The 26092-nt window shown below is 43.0% G+C and overlaps 7 protein-coding genes and 1 non-coding gene across 8 annotated transcripts; all 8 read right to left on the bottom strand.

The window, feature by feature from the left end:
* Positions 1-49: 49 nt before the first annotated feature.
* On the bottom strand, positions 50-2702 carry LOC108080933 (nose resistant to fluoxetine protein 6-like). The gene is made up of 9 exons (XM_017175837.2): positions 2427-2702; positions 1996-2368; positions 1868-1941; positions 1611-1813; positions 1427-1539; positions 1163-1373; positions 921-1102; positions 400-865; positions 50-345 (listed from the first exon to the last, which is right to left on the bottom strand). The coding sequence occupies exons 1-9, from the start codon at positions 2695-2697 to the stop codon at positions 112-114; spliced, it is 2127 nt and encodes a 708-aa protein (XP_017031326.1). The 5' UTR covers positions 2698-2702; the 3' UTR covers positions 50-111.
* A 1135-nt stretch (positions 2703-3837) lies between these two features.
* Positions 3838-6404, bottom strand: LOC108080893 (nose resistant to fluoxetine protein 6-like). The gene is made up of 9 exons (XM_017175796.2): positions 6137-6404; positions 5729-6083; positions 5599-5672; positions 5342-5544; positions 5177-5289; positions 4911-5121; positions 4664-4845; positions 4142-4607; positions 3838-4081 (listed from the first exon to the last, which is right to left on the bottom strand). Exons 1-9 carry the CDS (start codon positions 6402-6404, stop codon positions 3848-3850), a joined length of 2106 nt encoding a protein of 701 aa, XP_017031285.1. The 3' UTR covers positions 3838-3847.
* An 805-nt stretch (positions 6405-7209) lies between these two features.
* LOC108080892 (nose resistant to fluoxetine protein 6-like) lies at positions 7210-10072 on the bottom strand. The gene is made up of 8 exons (XM_070286800.1): positions 9219-10072; positions 9089-9162; positions 8831-9033; positions 8664-8776; positions 8397-8604; positions 8150-8331; positions 7625-8087; positions 7210-7558 (listed from the first exon to the last, which is right to left on the bottom strand). Exons 1-8 carry the CDS (start codon positions 9350-9352, stop codon positions 7322-7324), a joined length of 1614 nt encoding a protein of 537 aa, XP_070142901.1. The 5' UTR covers positions 9353-10072; the 3' UTR covers positions 7210-7321.
* A 530-nt stretch (positions 10073-10602) lies between these two features.
* LOC108080931 (nose resistant to fluoxetine protein 6-like) lies at positions 10603-13126 on the bottom strand. Its single transcript, XM_017175835.2, has 9 exons — positions 12833-13126; positions 12420-12777; positions 12293-12366; positions 12026-12228; positions 11848-11963; positions 11581-11791; positions 11354-11496; positions 10828-11299; positions 10603-10766 (listed from the first exon to the last, which is right to left on the bottom strand). Exons 1-9 carry the CDS (start codon positions 13098-13100, stop codon positions 10632-10634), a joined length of 1980 nt encoding a protein of 659 aa, XP_017031324.1. The 5' UTR covers positions 13101-13126; the 3' UTR covers positions 10603-10631.
* A 416-nt stretch (positions 13127-13542) lies between these two features.
* Positions 13543-16253, bottom strand: LOC108080985 (nose resistant to fluoxetine protein 6). The gene is made up of 9 exons (XM_017175911.3): positions 15983-16253; positions 15597-15924; positions 15467-15540; positions 15202-15404; positions 15030-15142; positions 14763-14976; positions 14388-14569; positions 13855-14329; positions 13543-13795 (listed from the first exon to the last, which is right to left on the bottom strand). The coding sequence occupies exons 1-9, from the start codon at positions 16251-16253 to the stop codon at positions 13583-13585; spliced, it is 2073 nt and encodes a 690-aa protein (XP_017031400.1). The 3' UTR covers positions 13543-13582.
* Positions 16254-16564: 311 nt separating this feature from the next.
* LOC108080891 (nose resistant to fluoxetine protein 6) lies at positions 16565-19173 on the bottom strand. Its single transcript, XM_070286805.1, has 9 exons — positions 18939-19173; positions 18495-18867; positions 18367-18440; positions 18106-18308; positions 17935-18047; positions 17657-17870; positions 17419-17600; positions 16889-17360; positions 16565-16825 (listed from the first exon to the last, which is right to left on the bottom strand). Exons 1-9 carry the CDS (start codon positions 19171-19173, stop codon positions 16631-16633), a joined length of 2061 nt encoding a protein of 686 aa, XP_070142906.1. The 3' UTR covers positions 16565-16630.
* Positions 19174-21539: 2366 nt separating this feature from the next.
* Positions 21540-21663, bottom strand: TRNAL-CAA (transfer RNA leucine (anticodon CAA)). The gene is made up of 2 exons: positions 21626-21663; positions 21540-21584 (listed from the first exon to the last, which is right to left on the bottom strand). It is a non-coding gene; the product is annotated as a tRNA-Leu (tRNA).
* Positions 21664-22786: 1123 nt separating this feature from the next.
* Positions 22787-25800, bottom strand: LOC108080925 (uncharacterized). The gene is made up of 6 exons (XM_017175829.3): positions 25727-25800; positions 25126-25341; positions 23998-24072; positions 23501-23909; positions 23263-23399; positions 22787-23208 (listed from the first exon to the last, which is right to left on the bottom strand). Exons 2-6 carry the CDS (start codon positions 25337-25339, stop codon positions 22889-22891), a joined length of 1155 nt encoding a protein of 384 aa, XP_017031318.1. The 5' UTR covers positions 25340-25341; positions 25727-25800; the 3' UTR covers positions 22787-22888.
* Between the last annotated feature and the right edge of the window lie 292 nt (positions 25801-26092).

Genomic DNA, 26092 nt, shown 5'->3' with positions numbered 1-26092 from the left:
CTAATTTGCACTTTAAAACTTGGATTTTAATAAAGAAAACCTTGTTAAATACATCAAATTACATCTTTATTGTATACCAAAATAGGAAATATTAGAATTATATGCATCAAATTAATCAGTTCGCGATGGAGCATTTTCTTCTGTCACTCTCAGATCCCTTGCATAGTCATCATTGTTTTTATTCAGCTTTGTCTGAGACGAATCCCGATTTAATATTCCTGCATTAGAAGGCTTCTTCTGAGGCCTTAGAAAGTTATCCAGGCCTCCAAAGGGCGCCTCTACAATCAAGTACATAAAGTAAGAGAGCAAGAGCGTGAAACCAAGAGTCGACCAGAATTTCAGCATCTGCAAAATGGAAATTAAAATCCATGACTCCAATACTTGAACGAGGTAACCTACCATTTGGTAGTCGGAGAAGTAGGTATTGGTCCTGATAGTCTTTGCATTTATCTCCATGATAAACAAGTGCCAGATGAAGGCCGAATAGGAGAGCTTTGACAACGGTTGCCACAGGGGTGAGGAGAGGAAACTATTGGCCAGTCCTCCGTATCCCTGCATGCAGGCAAAGACCACCCAGCACAGAGCTAAGGGCCAACCCACTCGGGTGAGAGTGTAGTAGAAGGACTCCGCTAGAGTTGACAAGGGTGGCGAACCTGACTGCGTCGACGGGTAGAGAGCAAATATTGAGGTAAAGATCATGGCCAGGCAGAGCACCCATCCGACCCAAACGACAACCCAACTCAGCTGAAATTGTTTTCCCCTATTCAAGTACAGGAAGTAGCCGAAAAGGAATCCGATTAGCCAAGGGGTGGCGTGTGTATGAGTAGCATTGTATAACTCCTGAGTCCCATCTGCACCTCCGCTCCTGCGCAGAAACCGGAATGAGAAATATATATGGCAATAGCCCAAGTGTCGCTTACATCAACTGCATGGTGTAGTCGTTGACCATCATCGTGGCAAAGAGGCAGCCAGAGAGCAGAACTATGAGGACAAATATGGCTGCAGCAGCCTTCTTGCCCCATTTGTAGAGAGATATCAGCAGGATCGGTGAGAGGATGAACAACTGCATGTCCACTGACAGGTACCATGAATGGGAAAGGCACTAAAAGATATGGATCGATGCTTGAATCCTTGCTTAATAGCTCAATTAAGTTAGTTTTACCTTTGCTTTAGTGTAGTTATTCACGAATAGCAAGGTCCAATACCAACCAGTTTCACAATCCGATTTCCCCGTGTATCCGCTCTTCATCAGAGGGCCATCTGCCACTGCAGTCATGAGCTTAGTGTAGACCAAAATGGCTGTGGCCAAAATGGGGAGAATGCGAATCAAACGGTGCAGGTACATCAGAAGCACATTAATCTTTCCCTGATTTCTTGAATAGAAATAAGTTAATAATTGTTGTACTACAGTCTCTTCGCATCTTACTTTTCCATAGAGCGAAGTGCCACTAAAGCTACCAACAAGCCGCCAAGGAAAAGAAACGAATCCACCGCGAATCCTCCATGTACAATGAGATTGGAGTATGGAAGCTTCAGCCACTAATAAAGGACACACAGCGGAGATTATTTTAAATAAAATATTAGGTACAAGCGTATGCCATTTGACCTACCGTTATCATTTGCAATATATTAATACACGCAGAGAGAATATTAGCTCCGTATTGGTGGCCAATAATCACCCAGAAGAGGGACATGCAGCGGATTCCATGGAGACATTCGATTACATTCGGTTTCGACTTACTCTGCGTGATGCGGAACAGAGCTCTGGAGTTGGCCCTGGCGGAAAACACCTTCACTATTATCGGTACCTCAGCTAGAAGTTGGTTTAAATTTAGGAATCAAAATAAGCGACTATCAATTATCTTACATTGGTTTTTGCAAAAGAGGTAATCGAACAGCGTGAAGAGCCCCACAGCCAAGGCCATCAGCGATAAGAACACCCTGTAATCACAAGTGTTTAGCTAGTAGAGCTGTTTGAATATGATTCATTATTACACTGTAAAGATCGTGAGTCCGTCCCAGGGTTCACTTTCACTCGTTTGGCAACTGCTTTCGCTGATACTCATACCATCTATAGAACTACTTGAGTTCAAGAAGTGATTCATAAGCTGTCCCACAAACACGTTCATGTGAGACGCCGAGCAGGAGGCCGGAAAGCAGCTTGCTGAATTGAAGCTCAAGGCTGACAGGGCTGCATTATCGACTCCCAGCAGTTGACCAAGGGAAACTTTGAGGAAACAGTACTTGCCACGGATAACTCTAGTTTCACTGATTCCCTTTTTGATATTCAGGCACTCGTCAAAGTTTCCCAGGTCATATGAGTTGCCAGTAAGGAGTCCCGAGGGAATGGAGCCCCACGCATCGATCACTGTCGTTGGATATAGATTTTTTCAAATTACTATTTTCTTAGTCTCAGAATCCCTTACTCCTTAGGGCCCAAAGTTCTCCAGCTTTAAGTGAGGCCATGAACTGTGCCATATCGCCAAGGCAAAGCAGGTCCGCTTCAGTAGGCAGTCTGGGGATCCGAATGCCTAAGTCATCGAGTGTTATATCCTTGAAGAATTCAGCAAACGCAAATCCCAGAGATCTAAGTTCACTGATTCCCAGAAAATTGTGCTGGACATCTTTATCCTTCTGCTGTGCGGCGCTGATGAGGACAAGTCCACAGAAAAAAATGACTCCGAATATGTTTGCCATGGTAGCTTAACTGGAACTAAACGTTTCCAATCAAAATTGAAATCATTTATAGCTTGCGAGAATTGCTTCCTACAAAACAAATTGATAAGCTTTATATGAATTTTTACAAAGAATACTTGTAAGATAATCTTTCAAGTTCTCTGGGAATTCGATTAATCTAGTTTTTATATAGGGAAATATTTTACTGCTCATATTTGTAGAGTTTTGAATAAAGGGTATATCAACTACTAAACACGGAATTATGCTTTTGAATTTACAATTTTCGAAAGTCAAATTTTAACTCTTCTTACTCTTTATTTATTTTGATGATTGTGCTATATTTTTTGAGTCCTAAAATATGGGTTGTAACCAAATTGTTTTTAAGGGAAATGAGAAATTGCGATTAATCGTTACAAATTAAAATCCAAAAACTCAATGACAGTTATTATTTCTTTCAATCCCATTTAACTCTCTGATATCGAAAGCCTTAATCTGCTATAAAGGTTTTCAGTTAGAAATCCCGAAGGAAGGGAGACCCTGGGATCAATCACTGTTATTAAAGATAATATTTGTGAATTTTAGCAATTACCCTACATTAAGAAAAACTTAAATTTCAGCGCCCGATATTTACCAGTTAAAATCCCTGTCTGAAATCACTGAAATGACACGATCTTGTATACTCAAGGACCAAATCATTCAGGATATTATTTTGCCCCTTTGTAGCGATTTAAATTCAATAATTTGAGTTGCCCAATACCTTTAAGGGCATAAATTTTTCAGTTGTCCCAAGCTAATGGCTGTTGATAAAAACCAACACAGAATATTTACACCGATAATGTAGGCCATGCTAGTTAAACGACTATTCCTCATTTCTGATCTACTACCTCAAACCATTTTATATGAGAGTTACCTCACCGAAAAGCTCTATCTCGAAAAGCTTTCTGTTATCATATTCAGTAAAAACTTTCGATGGGGAAGGCATTCATTCCAGTTCTCCCGATCAACTTTCCTATTTGACTTCAAAGAACCGATCAGTCCACGCAAAAAGATCAAAAAGATATCTTTTTTTGATCAACGGCCAAGTCTGAGAGAAAACAAAAAAGTACAATTTATTTCAATAAATTTTGTTTAAGTACTAAGTAATTTCTTATATGAGCTCCATGTTCTATACCTATTCGGTTTGTTTTGGATAAGTTGTTCCAGCTCCTTCCATTTCACTAGAAGCGTTATCATATATCTGACCCTGCTGAGTCTGATCTGAATGAAAGTCAGGATTTTTCACATCGATTGGTTTAATCTGCGGCCGCAGAAAAATATCCAGTCCACCTAAAGGCGCCTCAATGATTAGATACAGCAAATAGGAAACTAATGCGGAAATACCAATATCTGACCACCATTGAAGAATCTGAAAAAAATAAAATTAGAATCTCACCTACTACACATATTCTAGCTACAGTAAACGTACCACTCGGTAATCGGAGAAATAGGAATTCGTCCTAAAATTTCTAGCATTTATCTCTACGATAAATAAATGCCAAATAAAGATGGAGTAGGAGAGTCTGGAGAGGGGCTGCCAAAGCGGAGAGGAAAGAAAGCTATTGGCCAGTCCCCCGTATCCTTGCATGCAGGCGAAGACCACCCAGCAGAGAGCTAAAGGCCAACCCACTCTGGTGAGGGTGTAGTAGAATGACTCCGCCAAGGTCGACAGGGGTGCAGCAGTCCACTTTGCATTCGGATAGAGGGCGAAGATCGAGGTGAAAATCAGGGCCAGGCAGAGAATCCATCCTAAGCCCACGGACAACCAACTAAGCTGGAACTTCTTGCCTCTAGTCACGTGCAGGAAGTACCCAAATATGAACCCAATAAGCCAAGGAGTGGCATGTACATGAGTGGGGTAGTACAGTTTCTGCATGGCATCCGTAGTGGTGCTTCTACGATAAACAAACGTTTCAAAAGAGTGGAATAGAATACTATAAAACGTACTTACTTTAACAACATGGAAAGGTTGTTGACCATCATCGTGGCAAAGAGGCAGCCAGAGAGTAGGATTATGAGGACAAATATTGCAGCAGCTGCCTTCTTGCCCCACTTGAATACAGCGATCAGAAGGATCGGCGAGATGATGTACAGCTGCATGTCCACCGACAAGTACCAGGAGTGACCAAGACACTAAAAGAAGTTATAGTGTGGACAATCTTAAAATTCTATCCAAAACATTAGATTTCTTTGTGTACCTTTGCATTTGTGTAATTATTCACAAACAACAAGGTCCAATACCAGCCGGCCTCACAGTCCGCTTTGCCGCTGTAACCGCTTCGAAGTAGAGGTCCGTCTGCCACGACAGTCATGAGTTTGGTGTAGACCAAAATAGCCACGGCCAAAATAGGAAAGATTCGGATCAAACGATGAAGATACATCTTGAGTATTGGCAGTTTTCCCTTGGTTCTGCTGATAAGTTTAAATTACATGTTTTATTTTAAATGTTTAACAGGTTACTTACTTATCCATTGAGCGCAGTGAAAGCAATGACACCAGCAAACCGCCGAGGAAGAAAAAGGAATCCACTGAAAAGTGGCCGTGTAACACAAAACTAGTGTATGGTAGCTCAGCCCACTAAAAAAATGTATGATAACAATGCCATATCTGATAAAATGAATAAACTTACCGGCACAATATGCGTAAGGTTCAGATTAGGCGAGAGAAGTTTAAGTGAGTATTCGTGGCAGAAAATAACCCAGAAGAGAGTCAAGCACCGGATGCCATGAAGACAGTCAATAACATTCGGGTTGGAGTTACTTCCCACGACTCGGAATAGAGCTCGAGAGTTGGCCCTGGCCGAAAACGCCTTCACTATAGCGGGAAGCTGATCTGAAAAGTGGGGCTTATTGTGAACTTTTCATGGGGTATTTTCTAATAACTCACTTTGATTCTTGCACAGAAAGTAATCGTAGAGCGTAAAGACAGCCACTAAGGCACCCATTAGTGATAGGAGCACACTGTAATCAAAGCCGATTAGCTGTTAAAGGCAATTGAAATTTAAATGAACCCTTACACTGTGAAAATAGTGAGTGCATCCCATGGTTCACTTTCACTCGTCTGGCAGCTGTCATCACTGATACCCATTGTGGTGCTTGGAATGCTAAAGCCAAGAACTCTTTGCATAACCGTGGTCACAAATAGGTTCATATGAGCTGCCGAGCAAGAGGCGGGAAAGCAAGTGGCTGTCCTTATTTTGTATATTTTCGCGAGAATCGCACTTGGAGCAGTTTCTAGGAAACAGTATTTTCCTTGAATGCTGACGCCCTCGATGATATCCTTGTTGATATTGAGGCACTCGTCGTAGTTTCCCAGGTCATACATGTTGCCGGTTAGAAGGCCAGAGGGTATGGAACCCCATGCATCGATCACTGAGAGAACAAGGATAAGTTAATTGATCCTTTTTCTTCAATTGCTTACTTACTTTTCAAGGCCCACATTTGGCCATTGCCTAGAGCACTTGAAAACAGAGTCAAGTCCCGAAGACACAACATATCCTCCTCAGTGGGCAGTCGGGGATCTGCCAAGCTTATATCACTGAGAGTTACATTTTGAAAGAAGTCGGCGAATTCAAAACCTAAATGACGGAGCTGCTTTACCCTTTGGAAATTATTAAGGATATCTTCCTGCGGCAGCGCGGCACTAGAAAAAGCGATACCGCAGAGAATAAGAAAACCGAGTATGTTGTCCATAATAACTGAACGGCAATTGATTGCTCCTGTCTGGAAGCCAAATATTTTATGCGCGACTTACCGAGGCGATAAGTGTCTGATAACAGACATTTAAATGGGTTGTAGCTGGCCCACACGTTTCATTGGTTCAAGAGTCCGATAATGTACAATCTGCGAATTTTAAAGTAGTCCATGTGACTCCGTATTTATGGCTTCAGAGTCTTAATCATCGGTGAGTAATGAACAATTAGAAACTACCATAAACCCCTTAGGAATATAGTGGCGAAGGCAACCTCTACACCAAGAAATCGTTACTAGCCCTGTTAATTTCTATTTAAACTGTAGAGTATTACAAACACTTTTATATCTCTCTATACATAGTCTAACGGGTCGATAATGCTATTAAAAAAATAAACAAAACTTCAAACAAATATATGTATACCAATTAAAACGTATTTAAATAATAATTATAATGGATTTTTTAAGACTTATTTCATGAAATGTAGACTTGTGGGGAAACATTATCATGTACAAACTCTTGGAGCACTTCGTCACTAAGTGGATGTTCTACAACAGTGATTTGCTTAAGAATTCGTTTTGAAATCAAAGATTAGTAATCGCTTATACTTTTATTGACGGACTTGAGTGTCTGGCTAGTATGGGGTTATTTTGTTTACTTTATGAGCTACTTAAAAGATTATTCAAATCGATGATAAGATGTTGATCTTCACGTGATGAAGTCTTATGACTTTAATGCAAAATTGATGGGTGCATTCAGCAGGAATATGTTAAAGTTCTTTTTACTTAAAGTTTTATTTATTTTTATTGTCATTCGTCTTTTCCTTTATAAATAATAGGAATTTTTAATTCCACGTAACACTATTTTATATAAATAAGAGATATAAATAAACTTATATAAAATGAGTTAAATTGAAATCCTAATCAGATTTTGTTGCAACCACCGTTTCCGTCACTTTAAGCTTAGTGGGGACATTATCGTCTACTTTCTGCCCTGATTGTAGCTGAACTGGATAAGAGGTTGATTTTTGGACAGCAGAAGGATTTTTTTGAGGCCGCAGAAAAATGTCAAGCCCACCAATAGGCGCCTCAATGATGAGATACAGCAAAAAGGCTACCAGCACGGAAATACCGATGTCTGACCACCACTGGAGCATCTAAAAAATTCAAGTATAATTTAAGTCAAAACTTAGTGGGAAAATCTTTTGAAAAGCTTAACATACCACTTGGTAGTCGGAGAAATACATGTTCGTCCTAACACTTTTCGCGTTGATCTCCTGGATGAACATATGCCACATGTAGATGGAGTAGGAGAGCCTCGACAAAGGTTGCCACAGCGGGGGGGATAGAAAGCTGTTGGCCAGTCCCCCGTGTCCTTGCATGCAGGCGAAGACAACCCAGCAGAGAGCTAAAGGCCAACCCACTCGTGTGAGGGTGTAGTAGAAGGCTTCTGCAAGGGTTGACGTATGCGTAGACCACTTTGCATCCGGATATAAAGCAAAGATCGAGGTGAAAATCATGGCCAGGCAAAGAATCCACCCCGACCATACAGAAACCCAACTTAGCTGGAACTTCTTGCCCTTGTTCAAGTGCAGGAAGTACCCAAACAAGAACCCTATAAGCCAAGGAGTGGCATGTGTGTGCGTGGCAAAGTACATTTTCCGCATGGCTTCCACACTGAAGTTCCTTTAAAAACAAACAAAAACTAGTTAAAAATGTTCAAAAGCGATCCTGTAAATGTTACTTACTTTAACAACATCGAGTAGTTATTCACCATCATCGTGGCAAAGAGGCATCCAGAAAGCAGGACTATAAGGACGAATATTCCAGCAGCCGCCTTCTTGCCCCATTTGTAGAGAGCGATCAGCAGGATCGGAGATATAATGAACAACTGCATATCCACCGACAAGTACCAGGTATGGCCGAGACACTATAAAAAATTATTAATAATTTTAAGTTACAAAATCAAATTGAAATCTCATCTCCCGAGTGCACCTTTGCATTGGTGTAGTTGTTCACAAACAACAAGGTCCAATACCATCCGGTTTCACATTCTGTTTTCTGACTATAGCTTTGTAACAGAGGTCCGTCTGCCACCACAGTCATAAGTTTGGTATAGACCAGAATAGCCACGGCCAGGATGGGAACGATGCGGATCAATCGGTGTAGGTACATCAGAGGCACATTCAGTTTCCCCTTGGTTCTGCACAGAGGTTTTTAATTGTTTAGCGGTTTGACTTGGAAAGCGTATTTTCTCCTTACTTATCCATTGTGCGAAGTGCAATCAAGGACACCAACAATCCGCCGAGGAAGAAAAATGAATCCACTGAAAAGAATCCGTGCACAATAAAGCTGGAGAACGGAAGCTCGGCCCACTAGAAACCGATAAGATATACTTTTGTTTTTTGGAAGGACTTTCGTTATCTTACCTGAACAGCGTGGAAGAGGTTGAGAAGCGGAGAAAATGGCCTAGTCGTGTACTCATGGCTTATAACCACCCAGAAGAGAGAAAGGCAACGGATTCCATTGAGGCAACTGATGACATTCGGGTTGGAGCTATTCTCCACTATACGGAAAAGAGCTCGAGAGTTGGCTCTAGCCGAAAAAGCCTTCACGATAGCGGGAAGCTGATCTATAAAATTGAAGAACATTATTTAATTGCTCAGAAACCTTTCTGGACAACTCACCTTGGTTTTTGCAGAAGAGGTAATCGTAAGCCGTAAAAACAGTCACAATGGCACACATTAGTGATAAGAGAACTCTGTTATGAAAAGTGGTTAGCCGGTAGTAGTAATTTATGATTTTTTGATTCCTTACACCGTAAAAATAGTGAGTCCATCCCACGGTTCCCTATCACTTGTCTGGCAGCTGTCATCACTGATTTCCATTGCCGAGCTGGGAATGTCCAAGATAAGGATCCTCTGCAACATCTGACTCACAAAAAGATTCATGTGAGCTGCCGAACATGAGGCAGGAAAGCAGGTTGCTGTCTTTAAAGTTATTGATTTAAGTGCACCACTTTCACTGGGGAGCAGTGCACCTGGGGAGGCCTTCAGAAAACAGTATTTAAGAAGTCGGCGAACTCAAATCCTAAGTGACGGATCTTCTTAACCCGCTGGAAATTATTAAGGATTTCCTCCTGCGGCTGCGTTGCGCTAACGAAAACGAGCCCGCACAGAAAAATAAAACCTGCTATGTTGACCATGGTTACTCAAACGGTATTGACGGCTTCTGTCCGGAACCTGATGATTTTATGCCGATTCTTATGCGAATACTATCAAGCGATAAGGGCCTGATTACAAAGGCGTCTGGTAGGTTCCCAGTCGTACAATGTCCATTTCTGAGAAGACGCCTGATAATCGGCAATCTTTTTCATTTGAAGTAGTCCCGGTGACTCCTTATTTATTAATTTACAGTCCTAATCATTGGTGAGCCACGATTTACTAAAAACTTCATCACAATGATATAGGGGATTTTTAATCACTTTTATAATGTGTTTTGGTAGACTTAAGGTAATGCTGCTTGTTTTGACCGCCTTAGCTTCGCGGAAAATTATTTAAATTGTTGATAAGATGTAGACTTTCACGTTGAATTTGAAACTGGGTTAATTCAAAGAAAAACTGTAATCGAGTTCCTTAAGTGTTTTCTGATAACTCGGTTCCAAATTATTATAATTTCTCAAATATATGTACAATTGTGTACTTTAAGGATTAGTTAATTGACTTTTTCAGATCAAAAAATACTAAAGGAGGCTTTTCTTTAAAATTGAAAAAGAAAAAGCTAGTTTAATATTAACTAGCTTTTTCTTTAAAGCCGTAAATAAATAGTCGGTGACGAATTCTACGGATAATAAATCAAATTAATCTAAAATATAAGCCACAGTCGAGAGTGTGAGATACCCAGTTACCTAAGTTGTATAAAAGCTTCTAGTATATTATAGGATTTTAATTAAATTATTAGCACATGTGTATACATCCGTTTAATTCTGTTTAATTTTTAGAGAACAGTTGCTTTTTCTTTTGGCCAGTGATATTTTTCAAGAATCTAATATCTTTATCTAATACCTTTACATATGTATATCTATTCTCCGTTCGCCATAAATTATAACAGTTCGCTTATGGTACCCAGTAAAAAAGGAAAAGCAAATATTAAATTAAATATTTAAAATTATATTCTTAAAGCTGCTTAAATAATATCTAGACACAAGTTAACAGTCAACTAATCGTCATTTTATTCTTGCTGTGGTGTAGTCTTTTTTCGTAACCTGAATAAACTGTCGAATCCTCCCAGAGGTGCTTCAATGATGAGGTAGAATACATAGGACAATATAACGGTGAAGCCAAAGTCCGACCAAAACTTGAGCATCTATTGAAAGCGGAATATAGTTAGTTATCCAAAACATGCACTGTCAGAAAATGATACTCACCGCAGAGTAGTCAGAGAAATATACACTCGTCCTGACGCTTTTGCTGGTTACCTCTACGACGAACATGTGCCAGATGTACACGGAGTAAGAGAGTCTGGAGAGGGGTTGCCACAGCGGCGAGGATAGAAAGCTGTTGGCCAACCCTCCGTATCCCTGCATGCAGGCGAAGACGATCCAGCAGAGAGCCAGTGGCCAAGCCAGTCTACTGAGGGTGTAGTACAGGGACTCCTCCACAGTGGACAGAGCTGGAGCGCTCCACCTGCTCGCTGGATAAAGGGCAAAGAGCGAGGCGGCCAGCATGGACAAACTGAGAAGCCAGCCCGTGATCACAGCCAGAGCATTCAGGCGGAACTTCTTTCCCCGGTTCACATGCAGGAAATAACCAAAAAGAAATCCAATGAGCCAGGGAGCAGCGTGCCTGTGGGTAGCCTGGTACAGCTTGTGACTGGCCAAATCATTTCCACTCGTATTCCTGCAGGGATGGATAACATAAATAAGAAATTCGAAAATTAAGTTGCCGACTTACTTGATCAGAAAGGAGAAGTGGTTTACCATCATGGTGGCCAAAAGGCAGCCCGACAGCAAGACTATGAGTACCCCTATGCCGGTCACAGCCTTCCATCCCCATTTCCAGAGAGCGAGGAGGAGGAACGGTGAGATTAAATACAACTGCATGTCCACAGCCAAGTAATGGAGAATGTAAATAGTAACAGAGACTTATTCAATTAACTTTGAACTTCAATAAAAACTCACAATATCCGTGGTGGCGTAGTTCTGGATAAACAGTAGGGTCCAATACCATCCCTTTTCACAGGCCTCTTTGCCGTGGTAGCCGTTGTAGAAGAGAGGTCCTCCAGAAACAAGGGGCATGAGCTTCATGTAGACGAGAATGGCGACAGCCAGGACGGGCAGGATTCGGATCAGGCGGTGCAGATACATCAGTGGCACGTTCAGTTTTCCCTTCCTATTGTTAAAAATCCCATATAATTATAAATAAATAAAAGCAACTATTAAATTTACGTGTGCACCATCAAACTCAAGGCAATCAGGGAAACCAACAATCCCCCGAGAAAGAAAAAGGAATCTACCGAGAATACACCATGTAGGACAACATTTGCAAAGGGTGTTTCAGCCCACTGAAAAAAAACCACCACGTTTTAATACAAATACTTATTTGGCATAATTCAAAAACCCTTACCGAAATTACTTGAAATAGGTTTATATTGGGCATGGGCATAAAATACAAATATACGTGGGAAAAGACGACCCAGATAATCGATAGGCACCGAATGCCATGCAAGCAATCGATAACTTTTGGGTTGGAATTCCTCTCCACAATACGAAAAAGGGCTCTTGAATTGGCCCTGGCCGAAAATGCCTTAACCAAGGCTGAAGATTCGGCTGCGGAAATACGTAAAAGTTAACTGTACAAATGTGTCTAGGGTATCCTTATTGATCCACGCACCTGCCTGGCTTCCTACAAAATAGTCGTAGATCGTGAATAATGCTACAAGAATAGCCATAGCCGACAAGACCACCCTGCAAAATAAACTATAAGTATCCTGAAACGGTTTAATATGTGACCAACTTACACTGTGAAAATTGTCAGTCCATCCCAGGCCTTGCTTTCGTTTGTCTGGCAAGTTGACTCGCTTATACTCAGACTGGAAGAAATATTAAAGCTGAAGCTGTGCAGGGCTTGTTCCAAATACTCTTCCGCCTGAGCGGCTGAGCACGAGGCTGGAAAGCAAGTTCCTATATTGACGGGCCTAGTCTTCAGAGCAGCAATGCCAAGTATTTCCCCGAGGGACACACTGAGAAGGCAATACTTTCCCCTGATATACGAGCTGTTGAACTGCGTGCTGATGCTCAGGCACTCATCAAAGTTTCCCAGGCTGTAAAAGTTACCGTAATATAGACCCGACGGTTTGGAGCCCCAAGCATCGACCACTAAGAAAATATTATTAGTTTAATTCTTAAAAGAATATTAATAGGACTTACTTACTTTTAAGTGCCCAAAAATCTTTATTCTTCAGGGCTTCAAGCCAGCGGGTCAAGTCTGCAAAGCACGCGACTTCCTTCAGGCCCCAGGCCTTATCCTCGATTTTGGCTATGCTGACATTGGCAAGCTCTACTCCGACCGGCCGTAGTTCCCTTAATCGTTGGGGTAGCATCAAGAGATCTATGAAGTCTGGCCTCGAGGCCTCGATCAATCCAGATGATCCGATGATGCCCAACCAGCAGATCGCAAAAACGGTGGCAACTTTAACCATGCTCGTCAACAATCAGAATACCACTTGTGGCCACCTGCTCTTGGCTTTATATGGCAATCTCGTGTCTTGTAATCGCGGATAAGAGCTACATAGATGCGATAAGCCCTGGGCTAGTTTTGCCACCTGATTAGGTGTACTAGCAGGAGACGTATAGAAGGGAAATTTTACCTTTCACGTATGCCGACTTCCCCGATAGTGAGCAATCAGCGGTATGGTCGTCGGGAACAAGTGACCGTGCTATCAGGACCGAGGTAATCGGAATGTTTGTTGATTTTACTATCAGGCTCCCAGAAATCGGCCTTCTGCGAAATGGTGAATGAACCCGATATAGCAAAAATAGAGAGATATGTTTGACTAAAAGCCGGTAGCTCCTTATTTTTGGATTTCCAAATTTTTATTTAATAAGACAAGTATTTTTTTCGGTTTGAATACGAGATAAATGCATATATACAAATTTATCATTCATATAATAAAATAAAAGGTTAGTCAGACAAAGTTATGGGCTTGTTTTCAGTCTCATTGGGACCTCCCGGCGCATTGCCATGATCTGAAATTAGCTGGGGCCTTTCAACTGCTGGTGAGATCCTGCGAGGCCGAAGTAGGCTGTCAAATCCGCACAGAGGGGCCTCAATTAAAATGTACAAAAGAAAAGACATCAGCACAGTAAAGCCCAAGTCGAACCAAAAGTGTTCCATCTGCAAGAAGTAGATCAATTTAAATTGAAGCCAAGCTGTGAAATACAAATTAAATTTACCGCAGTGTAGTTCGAGAAATAAGAGTTCGTCCTGACATTCCTGCTGTTCACCTCCTGGATGAACATGTGCCAGATGTACATTGAGTAGGAGAGCCTGGAGAGAGGCTGCCACATGGGCGAGGAGAGGAAACTGTTGGCCAGTCCACCGTATCCTTGCATGCAGGCGAAGATGATCCAGCAGATGGCCAGGGGCCAGGCCAAGCGGGTGAGGGTATAGTACAGGGACTCCTCGAGGATGGACAGAGGAGGAGCACTCCATTGGGCCGCCGGATAGAGGGCAAAGATTGAGGTGAAGATCATAGCCAGGCTTAGCAACCATCCTGTCCACACTATTGGCCTTCTTATCAGGAACTTTATGCCTCGATTTACATGAAGGAAGTAACCGAACAGAAATCCAATCAGCCAGGGAGCAGCATGCCTGTGCGTGGCCAAGTACAGTTTCTTATTGGCAATTTCAGTAACTTCTGAGTTATTTCTAAACAATTAAAATGTTATTAGGTAATTGTAACATCGTATACTTGGGAGCTACTTACTTAATGAGTAGTGAGTACTTGTTGATCATCTGTGTGGCAAACAGGCAGCCCGAGAGCAGGACTATTAGGCATACAATTCCAGCAACAGCTTTGTTTTTCCACTTGTAAAGGGCTATTAGCAGAAGCGGAGATATGATGTACAGCTGCATATCCACCGCCAAGTACCAAGTGTGATCCAGACACTGACAGAATAGGAAGTAATCGTATTAGTTAAACTTAATCCACTTTAATGGAGTATCTCTGATTAATTAACTAGTTTTTCCGATAACGCTATCTGAAAGTTATCCCTTTAAAATCATTTGTTTACCCATTACCATGTCGGTAGCAATGCAATTGGTTATACAGATTACGAAATATGTAGTCACAATTACTCACAATGTCCAAGACTGCGTAGTTCTGAATGAAGAGTAAGGTCCAATACCACCCATTCGAGCAAGCCACCTTCCCGTGATATCCGTGTTTGAGCATTGGTCCACCGCTGACCACGTTCATCATCGTCATGTAGACGAGAATGGCGATGGCCACGACTGGCAGGATGCGGATAATGCGGTGCAGATACATCAGCAGCGGGTTTAGTCTTCCCTTTGTTCTGTTAATAGTTTGGGTTTAAAATTAAGCACTGACTGCATTTGATATACAGACTTCTCCATAGCACGTAGAGCAATCATGGAAACGAGTAGGCCACCAAGGACGAAAAAGGAGTCCACCGAAAAGTAGCCGTGCAGAATAAAGCTGGAAAACGGTTGAACGGCCCACTGTAAGTATAATAGGATTTTAGTCAATTCTTGATTCCGAGGTTCATCATCTTTCCTACATCCTGCATATCCGCGCTGTTCAGGTTGGGTGATGTTGTAAAGAATATGTACTCATGGGCATAAATTACCCAGAGGAGTGACATGCAGCGGATACCATGGAAGCACTCGATTACATTTGGGTTCGTTTTGTTGGGCACAATTCGGAAAAGAGCTCTGGAGTTGGCCCGAGCTGAAAGAGCTCTTATCACGGCAGGAAGATTTTCTAGAATAAAAGCATTTAGCTTATATATATCTGGATCTAAAGCATTCTAACTAAGAACTCACTCTGATCATGGCACATAATAAAGTCAAACAGTGTGAACGATATCACTACGCATGCCATCAAAGATAACACCACTCTGTAATGATAAAAATCATTATAATCGAATCACATATCGACTGTAATTACACTGACATTGTGAAAATGGTCAGACCATCCCAAGGTACGAGATCACTTGTCTGGCAGCTGGCTTCACTGATTTTCCCACTTATGCTGGAGTTGCTAGAGTTGATTATTTTGTGAAAAAGTTGGTCCACAAAGGGCTGCATTTGCATGGCTGAACAAGAAGCCGGAAAGCAAGTAGCAATTCTTAAATTGCTTACAAGGAGAAAACAATATTTTCCATTTATTTCCTGCTTGCTGCTAATGGACTGACTAATTGATAGACACTCGTCGAAGTTGCCCAAGTCGAAGGCATTACCAGTTAGAAGTCCAGTGGGAATTGATCCCCACGAATCGATCACTTATAGATAAAAATAACAAAATGTTGGCTCACATTGTATTAACTTGGCTGGACTTACTCTTCAGTGCCCAACGTTGCCTGCTGGAGAGACCTTTTATAACTTCTGCCAAATCCTGGATGCATACGATATCCTCCTGTCTGGGCGCTTGGAAATCCAACACACCCAAGCTTTGCAGAGTGACATTTCTAAAATATTTCGTAAATTCCACTCCCAAGGCTTCAATTTGTTGCAAAATCTCGTATTGCTGCAACACTGCAGGGTCCTTCGACTGCGCGGCACCGATGACAACGAGCCCCGCGAACAATAAAATACTAACAACGTTGGGCATTCTTATTCGCTTTCGATTGATAGCTTTTAGCCAGGTGCCCGTGATTTTATATGGCCATGCGCAATCTGATGATAAGCGCTATCTACAATTATGACAATTGACAACCGATTAGCAAAACCGTATTACCGGGGAAATAGCATTTATACTTAACGCATGCGTATTTAAAACACCGACTGTTTTCGATCACTCAACTTTCCGGACAGCCGGAAATATCAGAAATGTAAGGCCTTTTGGGTCTGTGAAACTAACTCTTCATTATGATTCATATTTATATATTTTACGATTAAGATTTATTCAGTTCATACCACAAATAAATAAAAGAAAATTCCACCATCAATATTATACACAATCATACACATAGAAACAGCAAGTCGGCACTAGGCTGGCGTCGGCTTGTCTGGATTTACGTTGTTATCAGTCTGATTCATGGGAGCCGCAGCTGAAGTCAAGGGCTTTGGATTTCCTCTGGGTCTCCAAAGGGCATCAAGACCTCCGATCGGTGCCTCGATGATGAGATATAAAAAGTAAGACATCACCAGACTGATGCCGAAGTCCGACCAGAAGTTGAGCATCTGCAATGAGTCAGTAAATAAAGATAAATAAAGTGAAAAAAATACTATGTCGTTATTACTCACCACTTTGTAGGTCGAGAAGTAGGTGCTGGTTCTCACATTTCTGCTGTTCACTTCCTGGACAAACATGTGCCAGATGAAGATGGAGTAGGAGAGCCTGGAGAGAGGTTGCCACAACGGCGAGGAGAGCAAGCTGTTCGCCAAGCTGCCGTATCCTTGCATACAGGCTAAGACGATCCAACAGAGGGCCAGTGGCCAGCCCACCCGGGTGAGGGTATAGTACAGGGACTCCTCCACAGTGGACAGAGCAGGAGCACTCCACTTTCCCGCCGGATAGAGGGCGAATATCGAAGTGAAGATCATGGACAGGCTGAGGACCCAACCAGACCACACAACTAGTCTATTAAGCTCGAATTCCTTTCCCCGATTCAGGTGCAGAAAGTAGCCGAAAAGGAACCCAATTAGCCAGGGAGCAGCATGTGTATGGGTGGCCAGGTACAGCTTCGCATTGGCCTCGCTATCTGCCCCGCCCTTACTAAAAAATAAGAACTGCATAAAGTGGATGCAAACCATGGCAACAAAGAGACACCTACTTGCGCATCATGGAGTAGTGGTTGACCATCTGCGTGGCAAACAGACAACCAGAGAGCAGAACGATTAGCACCAATATGCCAGCCGCCGCCTTCTTGCCCCATTTGTAGAGGGCGATCAGCAGGAGCGGGGAGATGATGTAGAGCTGCATGTCCACTGCCAGATACCAGGACTGATCCAGACACTAAAATGGAACCGAGTTAAAAACTAAGGAAAAGGAATTCTCCAATGAGCACTTACCACATTCTCCGTGGCATAATTCTGGACAAAGAGCAAGTCCCAGTACCAACCATTCTCACAAGCCTCTTTGCCATGAAAACCACTCTTAAACAGTGGTCCTCCACTCACTATTGGCATCATCTTCATGTAGACCAGAATGGCCATGGCCAGGACGGGAAGGATTCGAATAATGCGATGCACATACATCATCGGAACATTTAGTTTTCCCTTGGTTCTGAAAAAGGAAAAATTGATCACATTACTAGTTTAAATTAAGGAAATTGTATATTAAAACTCACTTTTCCATAGTCCGCAGGGCTGTCATGGATACTAGTAGGCCGCCAATAAATAGGAACGAATCTACTGAGAAATATCCATGCAAAAAAAAGCTGGCAAATGGTTTCTCCAGCCACTGTAATACAGATCAATAATATATTCTAGTAATTTATTTGGCTTTGGGAAATGCTTACCGAAATTGCATGGGTAAAGTTTATGTTCGGTGAAATCAGGGAGTACATGTGCTCATGGAGGTAAACCACCCAGATGAGGGACAGGCAGCGAATGCCATTCAGACAGGAGATCACATTTGGGTTGGAGCTGTCATCCACCACGCGGAAAAGAGCTCGAGAATTGGCCCTGGCCGATATAATCTTCACCAAAGCTGGAAGTTGCTCTAAAGAGGATAGGATTTAGGAATTATTTAAACAAAAAATGTCCTTTAAATTACTCACTTTGATTTGGACACAGAAAGTAGTCGTAGAGAGTGCACAAAGCCACTATGAAAGTTAGCAGCGACAGAATAACACTGCAATAAAATACATCAGTTCGAGGTATCCACCTTTGATTAATCTTTGCTTACACTGTAAAAATAGTAAGCCAGTCCCAGGGCTCAGATTCGCTCGTCTGGCAACCGTCTTCATCGATACTGATATTCAAGCTACTGTCGCTGGAGTTGAAAATATTTTGGTACATCTGCCCTACAAACATCTCCATTTGGGTGGCCGAGCAGGAGGCCGGAAAACAGGTGGCAATTTTGACCTGCATGGTCTCCAAAGATTCGATTCCAGTATCCACGACATCCTTGAGGGGCACGGCCAAGAAGCAGTATTTTCCCTGGATGGTTTGACTGCTGCTAATCACCTGATGGATTCTAAGACACTCGTCAAAGTTTCCCAGATCGTAGAATGTTCCAGTGAGCAGACCCGAGGGAAAGGATCCCCAAGAATCGATCACTGCGAATTAACAAAGTAAGTTCGCTATGATTAGCATTTAAAATTACTGCAGGACCTTATGTTTGACTTACTTTTTAGTGCCCAGAAGCTTCCAGCTTTCAAGCCCTCCACAACTTTGTCCATGTCTGCCAGGCATTTCCCATCATCTGTTCTTCCAGTTCGTCCTTCCATTATATCCAAATCCAATAAATTGGAAGCCGGAGTCTTCAGGAACTTGAAGTGCTGATGAGTCTCAGCGTCCTTTGGCTGTGAGGCACTAATTATTGCAAGCCCGCAAATCAGCACAATGGCAATACCCTTGACCATGTTGGTTGGATTCCGTTTAATTAACTTGGCCAGTTGGGAAATGCTTTTATACGACGATCCCCCTTGCTGGTAATCTAGCGATAGGCGCTATCAGCGGGTATCCCAACAGGTATTGCCGTATGGAAAAACCCCTTGGGGGGAGCAAAAACTCATGGGAACATCCCTGATAATGCACGAGCATGTGGTGGATGGCTATTTTAAGTACAGACAGACTCGTTTTGGATTTCCCTGGTTGGTGGTAAGAATAATAAAAATATTTTTGATTTGCAAAGCTTAAACGGAGTGAATTATTTATTTCTTTAAGGTTCTAAAAAAATCCCCACACAAATATTTCTACAGTATTAGTTTAAAATATTTTTTGGAGGAGTAGCTTACGATTCCTTTGCGGAACTTCAATCGAAATTTCAACCTACTTATTAGCCAAGGACATCGCACTTTCTCCACTCAGTCGTGCCTTCCTTTCTTTTTGTTCGCAGCTTGAGCCCGACGTAAACCTATTAAATATTTTTTCTCAATAATTTTCAAGGCATTAGCTCATCATCAATTTGCTGCTTTATGAAATTGGCAGCAATCACGTTATGCTCGCCCAGCCACGCCCCCAAAGCACACACACAAACAGTGGGTAAAAGAGGAAGCCAAGCACACACACACACACACACACTGGGGGTGTACACAAACACACCCACCTATACTTAAGCACATTTGCTTAATTTTCGAAATGAGTTCGCATGACTTACAGCACCTCCCCAGGACCCCGAACCGAACCAGCCATCTAAGAACCCAACCCCGCATCTATCATCCTGTATCCTTTATAGCTGACTCTTCTTTCGCCTTTGACGCTGGTCTGAGTCATTCGTTTGCTTTCTCGTTGATTAAATACGGAAATTGTTTGACTTTAGTTAGGCGCATGCAATTAATTAAATTAGAGCACCCGAAAAACCATCAAACGACAGAGTCCTTTCGTTCAATGGAAAAAAGAGTTCAAAGTGCGAGCCATGGAGATGCTCGGGTTGGATTTCAAGGCGGTTATTGAAATTGAATTATCATTTTGTTTCGTTTTTCGGGGGCTGGACTCTATGCAAATTTCCATTTATACAGAGCCCCGAACCGAATCCCGGCCAGCTCCTTGGGCCGGGGTTTACGACTTTATTTCATGACAGATTGTCATTTCAGCTGGCGGTGGGAAAGTGTAACACGCCAATGCCGATCCCCGTCCCGTCGGCATAATGAGGCAATGGCGTTTTTCCATCATATTTTATTGGGCCAAGGAGCTGCGCTATTCATCATGTATCCGTGCATACGGAACGCCGTTCGCCCGTTGGCCAACTTATCCAATCCTGGCAGAAGAGGAGCAAAGCGGCGCGGCGGAGGCGGCGGCGGCACGTGCCATAAAGCGGCGTGGCCAATAAAGTCGGTCGGTGCCGTTTGGGGCGATAATAAACATGCTAATGCCCATTAAGAGGCGAGTTTGAATTGAAAATCCCCTGAAATTAATACGAGCGTCGACGCAACGTGGCTTTTGTTAATTGAACATGTCGACCGTGTAAATGCATAATTAAATTACTTCAACTTTAACTAAATCGCACACACTGGCTGACTGCGAGAAAGGTGCGCTTAAATACTTCATTAGGGCCAATTCATTTGTTTAAATGGCTGGGAAAAGAGCGTGTGCCACATAATTGAATGCACTACATGCTGCACATCTGTCCGCCATTCTGTCGGTCCATGTAATTACGGTAATTGGCTTCAAATGCTATTAAATATTTGTATAACAGAAAGGGCATGTAATTATGTCAAGAGCCCCACTAAACATAGTTTAAATATTATACAAAATGCATAAACAAAAAGTGGGCATTTGTTTTAACTTAACAGCGAACAGGTAAGAGGATGGCTTTTAAGTAGCGTGAACAATAAATACTAATTGAGGATTTTGCAGTTTTACGCTTCGTGTGCCTTTTCTATAAGCTGTTCCATTTAAGCCTTGCCAAGGTTTTATTTATTAACAACAATTATTGAAAAGAAGTTCTCAAATAAGAGATTATTGGCTTAGGCTTAAAAATCATTACTTAAAATAAAAGCTATAAACATCTGTGCACAAATATTCTTTAAAGAATTCAAATATTTTAATTTTTCTAAAATATTAAATTTAGTATGCATAAAAAATTATAAAAAAGCTTTTCGAATTGAAATTAATATTTTCTTTTTGATCGATTTTTGAATCAATGCCGTAAACCTATGGCTTCCATTCTTGTTAGTTTTTGAACTAACCAACCAATTCAAAGACCTTTTTAGCTCTTGTTATAAAAAACATAAAAATCAATTAAAAAAATAAAAAACAACAATAAAATAAAAAACAAAAAAAGCTTTGTCAGAAGTGGGATTCGAACCCACGCCCTCAGAGAGGACCAGAACGCTCGCACACCGCCCTTCTGAGAAGGGCAAGACAGTTCGCCTTGAGTCTGGCGCCTTAGACCGCTCGGCCATCCTGACACGTTGCGAGCGGATGCGCCAGAGCGCACCCATAAGCTGCCGGGTGGAAAAGGGGAGTAACTAGCTCCCGGGGCCTGGTTATTAACTCCTGCTGCGATGACTACGGCGATGATGACGATGATGGTGATGATGATGGAGCGACGGGCCAGAAAGCAATACACCGCAAACACACATTTTCACACCCAGGCAGCGTCGCATGTCTGCCAGCTATTTATAGATTGCCCCCTCTCTCGCAAAGCTCGCGTGTGTGCTTTCCGGTGGAGAGAGCCGAGTAGAGTGGAGAGTGTGGAGTAGAGAGTGGAAAGTGGCTCTTTAATGGGCACATTGCATACTTTCGGGCACAAGTTGAATTCATTGTTGTGCCAGTGCAGGCGAGCCAGGCCCAAACCAGCCGAGAGAGTTGATCAAAACCCCCGCATTCCCAACCGTAATTACTTGCCATTTGGGCAGATGACTCTCGATATACGTTAATCCCGGCCAGCAGCCCAGAATCAGGGCAGACAAAGAGCAACTTTGGGCAAGTCAATTCAATTTCAATTTATCAAATGCTTCAGCAATTTCTCTAATTGAATTTCGTTTCATTTGGCGGAGCATAATTTATAAAATATAACATTTCAATGCCCCCAATCCCGTCTCTTATTGATGCCATTCACTCAGCCCGAAAAGGAGACGACCGGCTCTCTAAGCCATTGTACGTACGGACCGAGGAGCCCACAGTCCGAAGTCCGGAGTTCAGTCCGGCCGTAACGTAATCATTCTGAGCGCATTCCGCATTTCGCCGGCAATAAGTTTGCTTATAAATCACAAACGTCCGACGGCCGGCGAGCAAGGAGCATCCTCCTCCAGGCTTTTAAATCGATGAGCACATCGCTGGATTGACAATAATTTTTTAAAAATAATTTTATTATTTCATTCAGCCGAGCACTCATGCAGACACACAAGGGAAAACTTGGCAGGCAGAGCAGTAGCGGCAGTAGGAATGGAAGGAGTCGGGCTTGGGGGACGGGAATTGGAAGTTGGGGGCCAGGCGGATGTCCATCAGCTTCAGTGGAGCGCTGACCGGTCATGCCTGAATGTAAACGCAGCTCGGAACCACTCAAGGGGCAATAATACAAATTTGAGCTCTTCCTTCGCTCCCTCTATATCTTTAATTAAACGCGACAAAAAGCGAAATCTAGTTGTGTTTGTCTCTGCAGTCATATTCAAACGAATCTAGGTCTTATGCCTAGGCCCTGGGCCAGCGCTTGTCATACTGCCCGATGACGTACTCCAGCTTCCTGATGGCCAGCTCCACCTGCTGGTCATCCACCTGGTGGTAGAGCACAAGGCGGGCAAAGGCCCAGTCCCGGGCACTGGCCTTCACCACAATTCCCGATCCGTATGCGTCCGTCAAGCCAGTCTCAAGTTCTTCGGGCTCCACAGTGCCCAAGCGGGTGGAGAACTCACTGGCTGTTAGGTTTGGCTGAGTGATCTCCACCAGGAGAATGTTGCTCTGCACAGTTTCCAGATCCACAGTGACGTTGGGGCTCTGCAGTGCGTGAATAGCTGGGGAGAAATTCTACAGTAATAATTTGGGCTGGAAAAAGGAGAGCTACTTGCCTTTGGCGATTTTCTTGGTCCGCTCATGATCCTTGCCAAGCAGCGGAACCACCTCCTCCAGAGCCACTAGTCCGGCGGCGGCAAGAATGCCCACCTGGCGCATGCCACCGCCCAAGGCCTTCCTCAGTCGTCGGGCTCTTAAATATTTAAGATAACATTATTTCGATGTCTCAATCATTTTCAACATAAAAAAAAAAAAAAACAGCACTCATCCTGCCAGGTTCTGAAGGAAACTCACTCCGCAATGAAGTCCTTGCCGCCCACTAGCACGGAGCCCACTGGGGCCGATAAGCTCTTGCTGAGGCAAATGGACACGGAGTCGAAGTCGCGGCAGATACGCTCCACGCCCACGCCCAAGGAGGCGGCGGCGTTGAAGACCCGAGCTCCGTCCATGTGCAAGGCAATGCGGGCAGAACCGGTGCCCACGCCTGGCTGGCGAACCAGGGCCGCCAGCTCGTCCAGGAAGGTAAGGGGCACCACCTTGCCGCCGCAGATGTTATGGGTGTTCTCCACCACCACCAGCGAAGTGATGGGCTCGTGGTAGTCATCGTGCCGAATTCGGCGGCGCAGCTCCTGCAGGCTGAAGGTGCCGTCCTGCTCGTTCTTCAGCGTGGCTAATTGGACGCCGGCCAGGTGCGAGGCGCCACCTAAATGTGATTAATGGAGACGTTCCGCAGTCATTGGGTGTGTGTATATAGTATGTGGGCTGCTGCTTCTGTGGTTTGGCGTTCTCACCTTGTTCGTACAGAAAGATGTGCGATAAATCGCCGACCAGGGCCTCCGTGCCGCGACGATGGCAATGAACCATAACTGTAGGGATTAGCAAAGGAAGCACTTGATTATTCACTTGGCCTCCTCCGAAGGATAATCAAGAACTCAACCGCAGACAATTTTCAGTAAATAAGTTAAATAAGTTGTAAATCTTAATTTTTTATCACAAAAGGATGTAATAATTTTAGTTTAAAATATCCGCTCAGTTTCCGGGTACTCTTGATAATCATTCCCAAAAGTTTCTATTAAACGCTCAAAGATTTACCACCTGGCAGACTTAATTGCTTTTTGATTAACTTTAAGTACGTACTTCAATTTTTCGAGATAATTTGTGACTAGCAAATACAAAATCATCCTAATTATGAATTATAAATCTTCCCGAAAGGCAAAAAATATGATAAAGAATTATGATAATAAATACATCTAAATTATAAAAAAATCAAAGAGCTATGCACTTCTTATGCATATATTCCTTAATAATCAACTCAAAGCTCAAAAAAGAAAAGCATATTTATTTCACCTTTTATCGCCGCATACCTAATGAGCGACCCTCGTGAAAAATTAGCACAGTCATAAGTTTGAGTGCATTTTCCTTTCGGCTGAAATGCAAACTTCAGATTCCATTAGAAATATTAATTTGAGGGAATGCATAAATTACTCGAGATTGCGTTGCCCGTAGCTGCTGCTGCTCCTTGGGCGTTCGTCCTTTGGCTCCTCAGTTCCTCGGCTGCGCAGTTCCTCAATTCCGGCGCTCCTTGCTCGACATTGTATATAGTATGCCCCCCAACCTAACGGTGGCACACGTCCACGTCTAATATTAAAGTCTATAAAAATTAATGTTATGTTTATGGCCACCCTTAGCCTTTACGATAATGTACCTGATGCATGATATGAGCCCAGCTTTCTTGTTTCTTTCGCCATTCTGTTGGCTCACCTTGCCCTTTGTAATCTGAGACTGGCCTCACTTTAAACTAATAAACATAAGCGATTCCCCACTACGGAAATCAACTGGCGGAGACCGAAAATGAGCTGCCCGGAGCCGGGTTTATTTACGACCCAGTGCCTGCGCCTGTGCCCTGTCTTGCCACTCACTTGCCAGTAGATTTCCCATGGTGCCGCTGGGCACAAAGAGGCCCGCCTCCTTGCCGAAAATGGCCGCTGTCCGCGCCTCCAGTTCATTCACGGTGGGATCCTCGCCATAGACGTCATCCCCAACTTCGGCGGAGGCCATCCGTGCCCGCATCTGGGCCGTGGGCTGGCTGACGGTGTCCGAGCGCAGGTCAACAACGGCGACGGTGGGGGCCATTTCTGCGAGGGAAGTTGATTAGCTCGGTTATTTGCATAAGGTGTGGGCCACATCCACTTCTTTATGGCCAGCTCCAAAATGGATTTGTACACTCATTTACATCGACACGTCAGTTGCACTGCCTTCAATTAGACACAAAAAATTGATATGGGGAATGCGATAGGCGGTTGGGGATCCAATGCCATTCAAAACAATCTCAATGGGCGGAGTGTGTCTACTCGAGACATTGGAATGCGGCATGTTTTGCGGTTGCATAATCATCCTATTATTAACACTTGACCTCTGACTGAACATGTACATATATTCAGTGTCTTTTTTATAGTCTTAATTCAATTTGCCAAAAATAAAAAGCAATTTAAATAAATGCCCATCAATAACAACACTCACTTTAGCAATTAACAGATAAAGCAGAGAGCGACTATGGAACAACGTGCTCGGACCAGAGCTATCAGAAAACTGACCCCAACAGCTGCTGCTGCCGCCGGAATTAGCTCCGATATTTTACGAGAGAGGAGCCTCCAGCAGTGCTAAATTTGAGCAGAAAAGCTGATAATACTGTTCCCCATTGGACAGCGATCGAACTTATTCATTGGAAGAGCCAGAAGCACTCACGCCGCGCTCTCTGAAGCTCTGTATACACTTTATGTTGGATGAGAACAGTTTGATAAGGCACTCTTTAAAATGTTATATGTTAATTAGAAATATTTATTTATTTATTATTAGTTAATTCGGTCTTCTTAGTAATTTAAAGAA

Source organism: Drosophila kikkawai, chromosome 3R (genome assembly GCF_030179895.1).
Source record: "Drosophila kikkawai strain 14028-0561.14 chromosome 3R, DkikHiC1v2, whole genome shotgun sequence".
Taxonomy (NCBI): domain Eukaryota; kingdom Metazoa; phylum Arthropoda; class Insecta; order Diptera; family Drosophilidae; genus Drosophila; species Drosophila kikkawai.
This window is presented reverse-complemented; position numbering and strand designations above follow the sequence as displayed.

Bases quoted from the DNA above. Each gene is read 5' to 3' on its own strand.
- LOC108080933 (XM_017175837.2), bottom strand. From the start codon at position 2,697: ATGGCAAACATATTCGGAGTCATTTTTTTCTGTGGACTTGTCCTCATC. The intron at 1,942-1,995 runs GTAATAATGAAT...TTGTGATTACAG, and splicing joins GGACTCACGATCTTTACAGT to GGTGTTCTTATCGCTGATGG. The intron at 1,814-1,867 runs GTAAGATAATTG...ACCAACTTCTAG, and splicing joins CCTCTTTTGCAAAAACCAAT to CTGAGGTACCGATAATAGTG.
- LOC108080893 (XM_017175796.2), bottom strand. From the start codon at position 6,404: ATGGACAACATACTCGGTTTTCTTATTCTCTGCGGTATCGCTTTTTCT. The intron at 5,545-5,598 runs GTGAGTTATTAG...CCCACTTTTCAG, and splicing joins CTTTCTGTGCAAGAATCAAA to ATCAGCTTCCCGCTATAGTG. The intron at 5,122-5,176 runs GTAAGTAACCTG...ACTTATCAGCAG, and splicing joins TCACTGCGCTCAATGGATAA to AACCAAGGGAAAACTGCCAA.
- LOC108080892 (XM_070286800.1), bottom strand. From the start codon at position 9,352: ATGAATCTTTTTGTGAGTCAGATGTTGCAGAGGATCCTTATCTTGGAC. The intron at 9,034-9,088 runs GTGAGTTGTCCA...TCAATTTTATAG, and splicing joins CCTCTTCTGCAAAAACCAAG to ATCAGCTTCCCGCTATCGTG. The intron at 8,605-8,663 runs GTAAGGAGAAAA...ACCTCTGTGCAG, and splicing joins GCACTTCGCACAATGGATAA to AACCAAGGGGAAACTGAATG.
- LOC108080931 (XM_017175835.2), bottom strand. From the start codon at position 13,100: ATGGTTAAAGTTGCCACCGTTTTTGCGATCTGCTGGTTGGGCATCATC. The intron at 12,229-12,292 runs GTGCGTGGATCA...GTATTTCCGCAG, and splicing joins TTTTGTAGGAAGCCAGGCAG to CCGAATCTTCAGCCTTGGTT. The intron at 11,792-11,847 runs GTAAATTTAATA...TTTTAACAATAG, and splicing joins TTGAGTTTGATGGTGCACAC to GAAGGGAAAACTGAACGTGC.
- LOC108080985 (XM_017175911.3), bottom strand. From the start codon at position 16,253: ATGCCCAACGTTGTTAGTATTTTATTGTTCGCGGGGCTCGTTGTCATC. The intron at 15,541-15,596 runs GTCAGTGTAATT...TTATCATTACAG, and splicing joins GGTCTGACCATTTTCACAAT to AGTGGTGTTATCTTTGATGG. The intron at 15,405-15,466 runs GTGAGTTCTTAG...CTTTTATTCTAG, and splicing joins TATTATGTGCCATGATCAGA to AAAATCTTCCTGCCGTGATA.
- LOC108080891 (XM_070286805.1), bottom strand. From the start codon at position 19,173: ATGGTCAAGGGTATTGCCATTGTGCTGATTTGCGGGCTTGCAATAATT. The intron at 18,868-18,938 runs GTAAGTCAAACA...GTTAATTCGCAG, and splicing joins AAGCTTCTGGGCACTAAAAA to TGATCGATTCTTGGGGATCC. The intron at 18,309-18,366 runs GTGAGTAATTTA...TATCCTCTTTAG, and splicing joins CTTTCTGTGTCCAAATCAAA to AGCAACTTCCAGCTTTGGTG.
- LOC108080925 (XM_017175829.3), bottom strand. From the start codon at position 25,339: ATGGCCCCCACCGTCGCCGTTGTTGACCTGCGCTCGGACACCGTCAGC. The intron at 24,073-25,125 runs GTGAGTGGCAAG...TAATCCCTACAG, and splicing joins CATGGGAAATCTACTGGCAA to TTATGGTTCATTGCCATCGT. The intron at 23,400-23,500 runs GTGAGTTTCCTT...TAAATATTTAAG, and splicing joins GGCAAGGACTTCATTGCGGA to AGCCCGACGACTGAGGAAGG.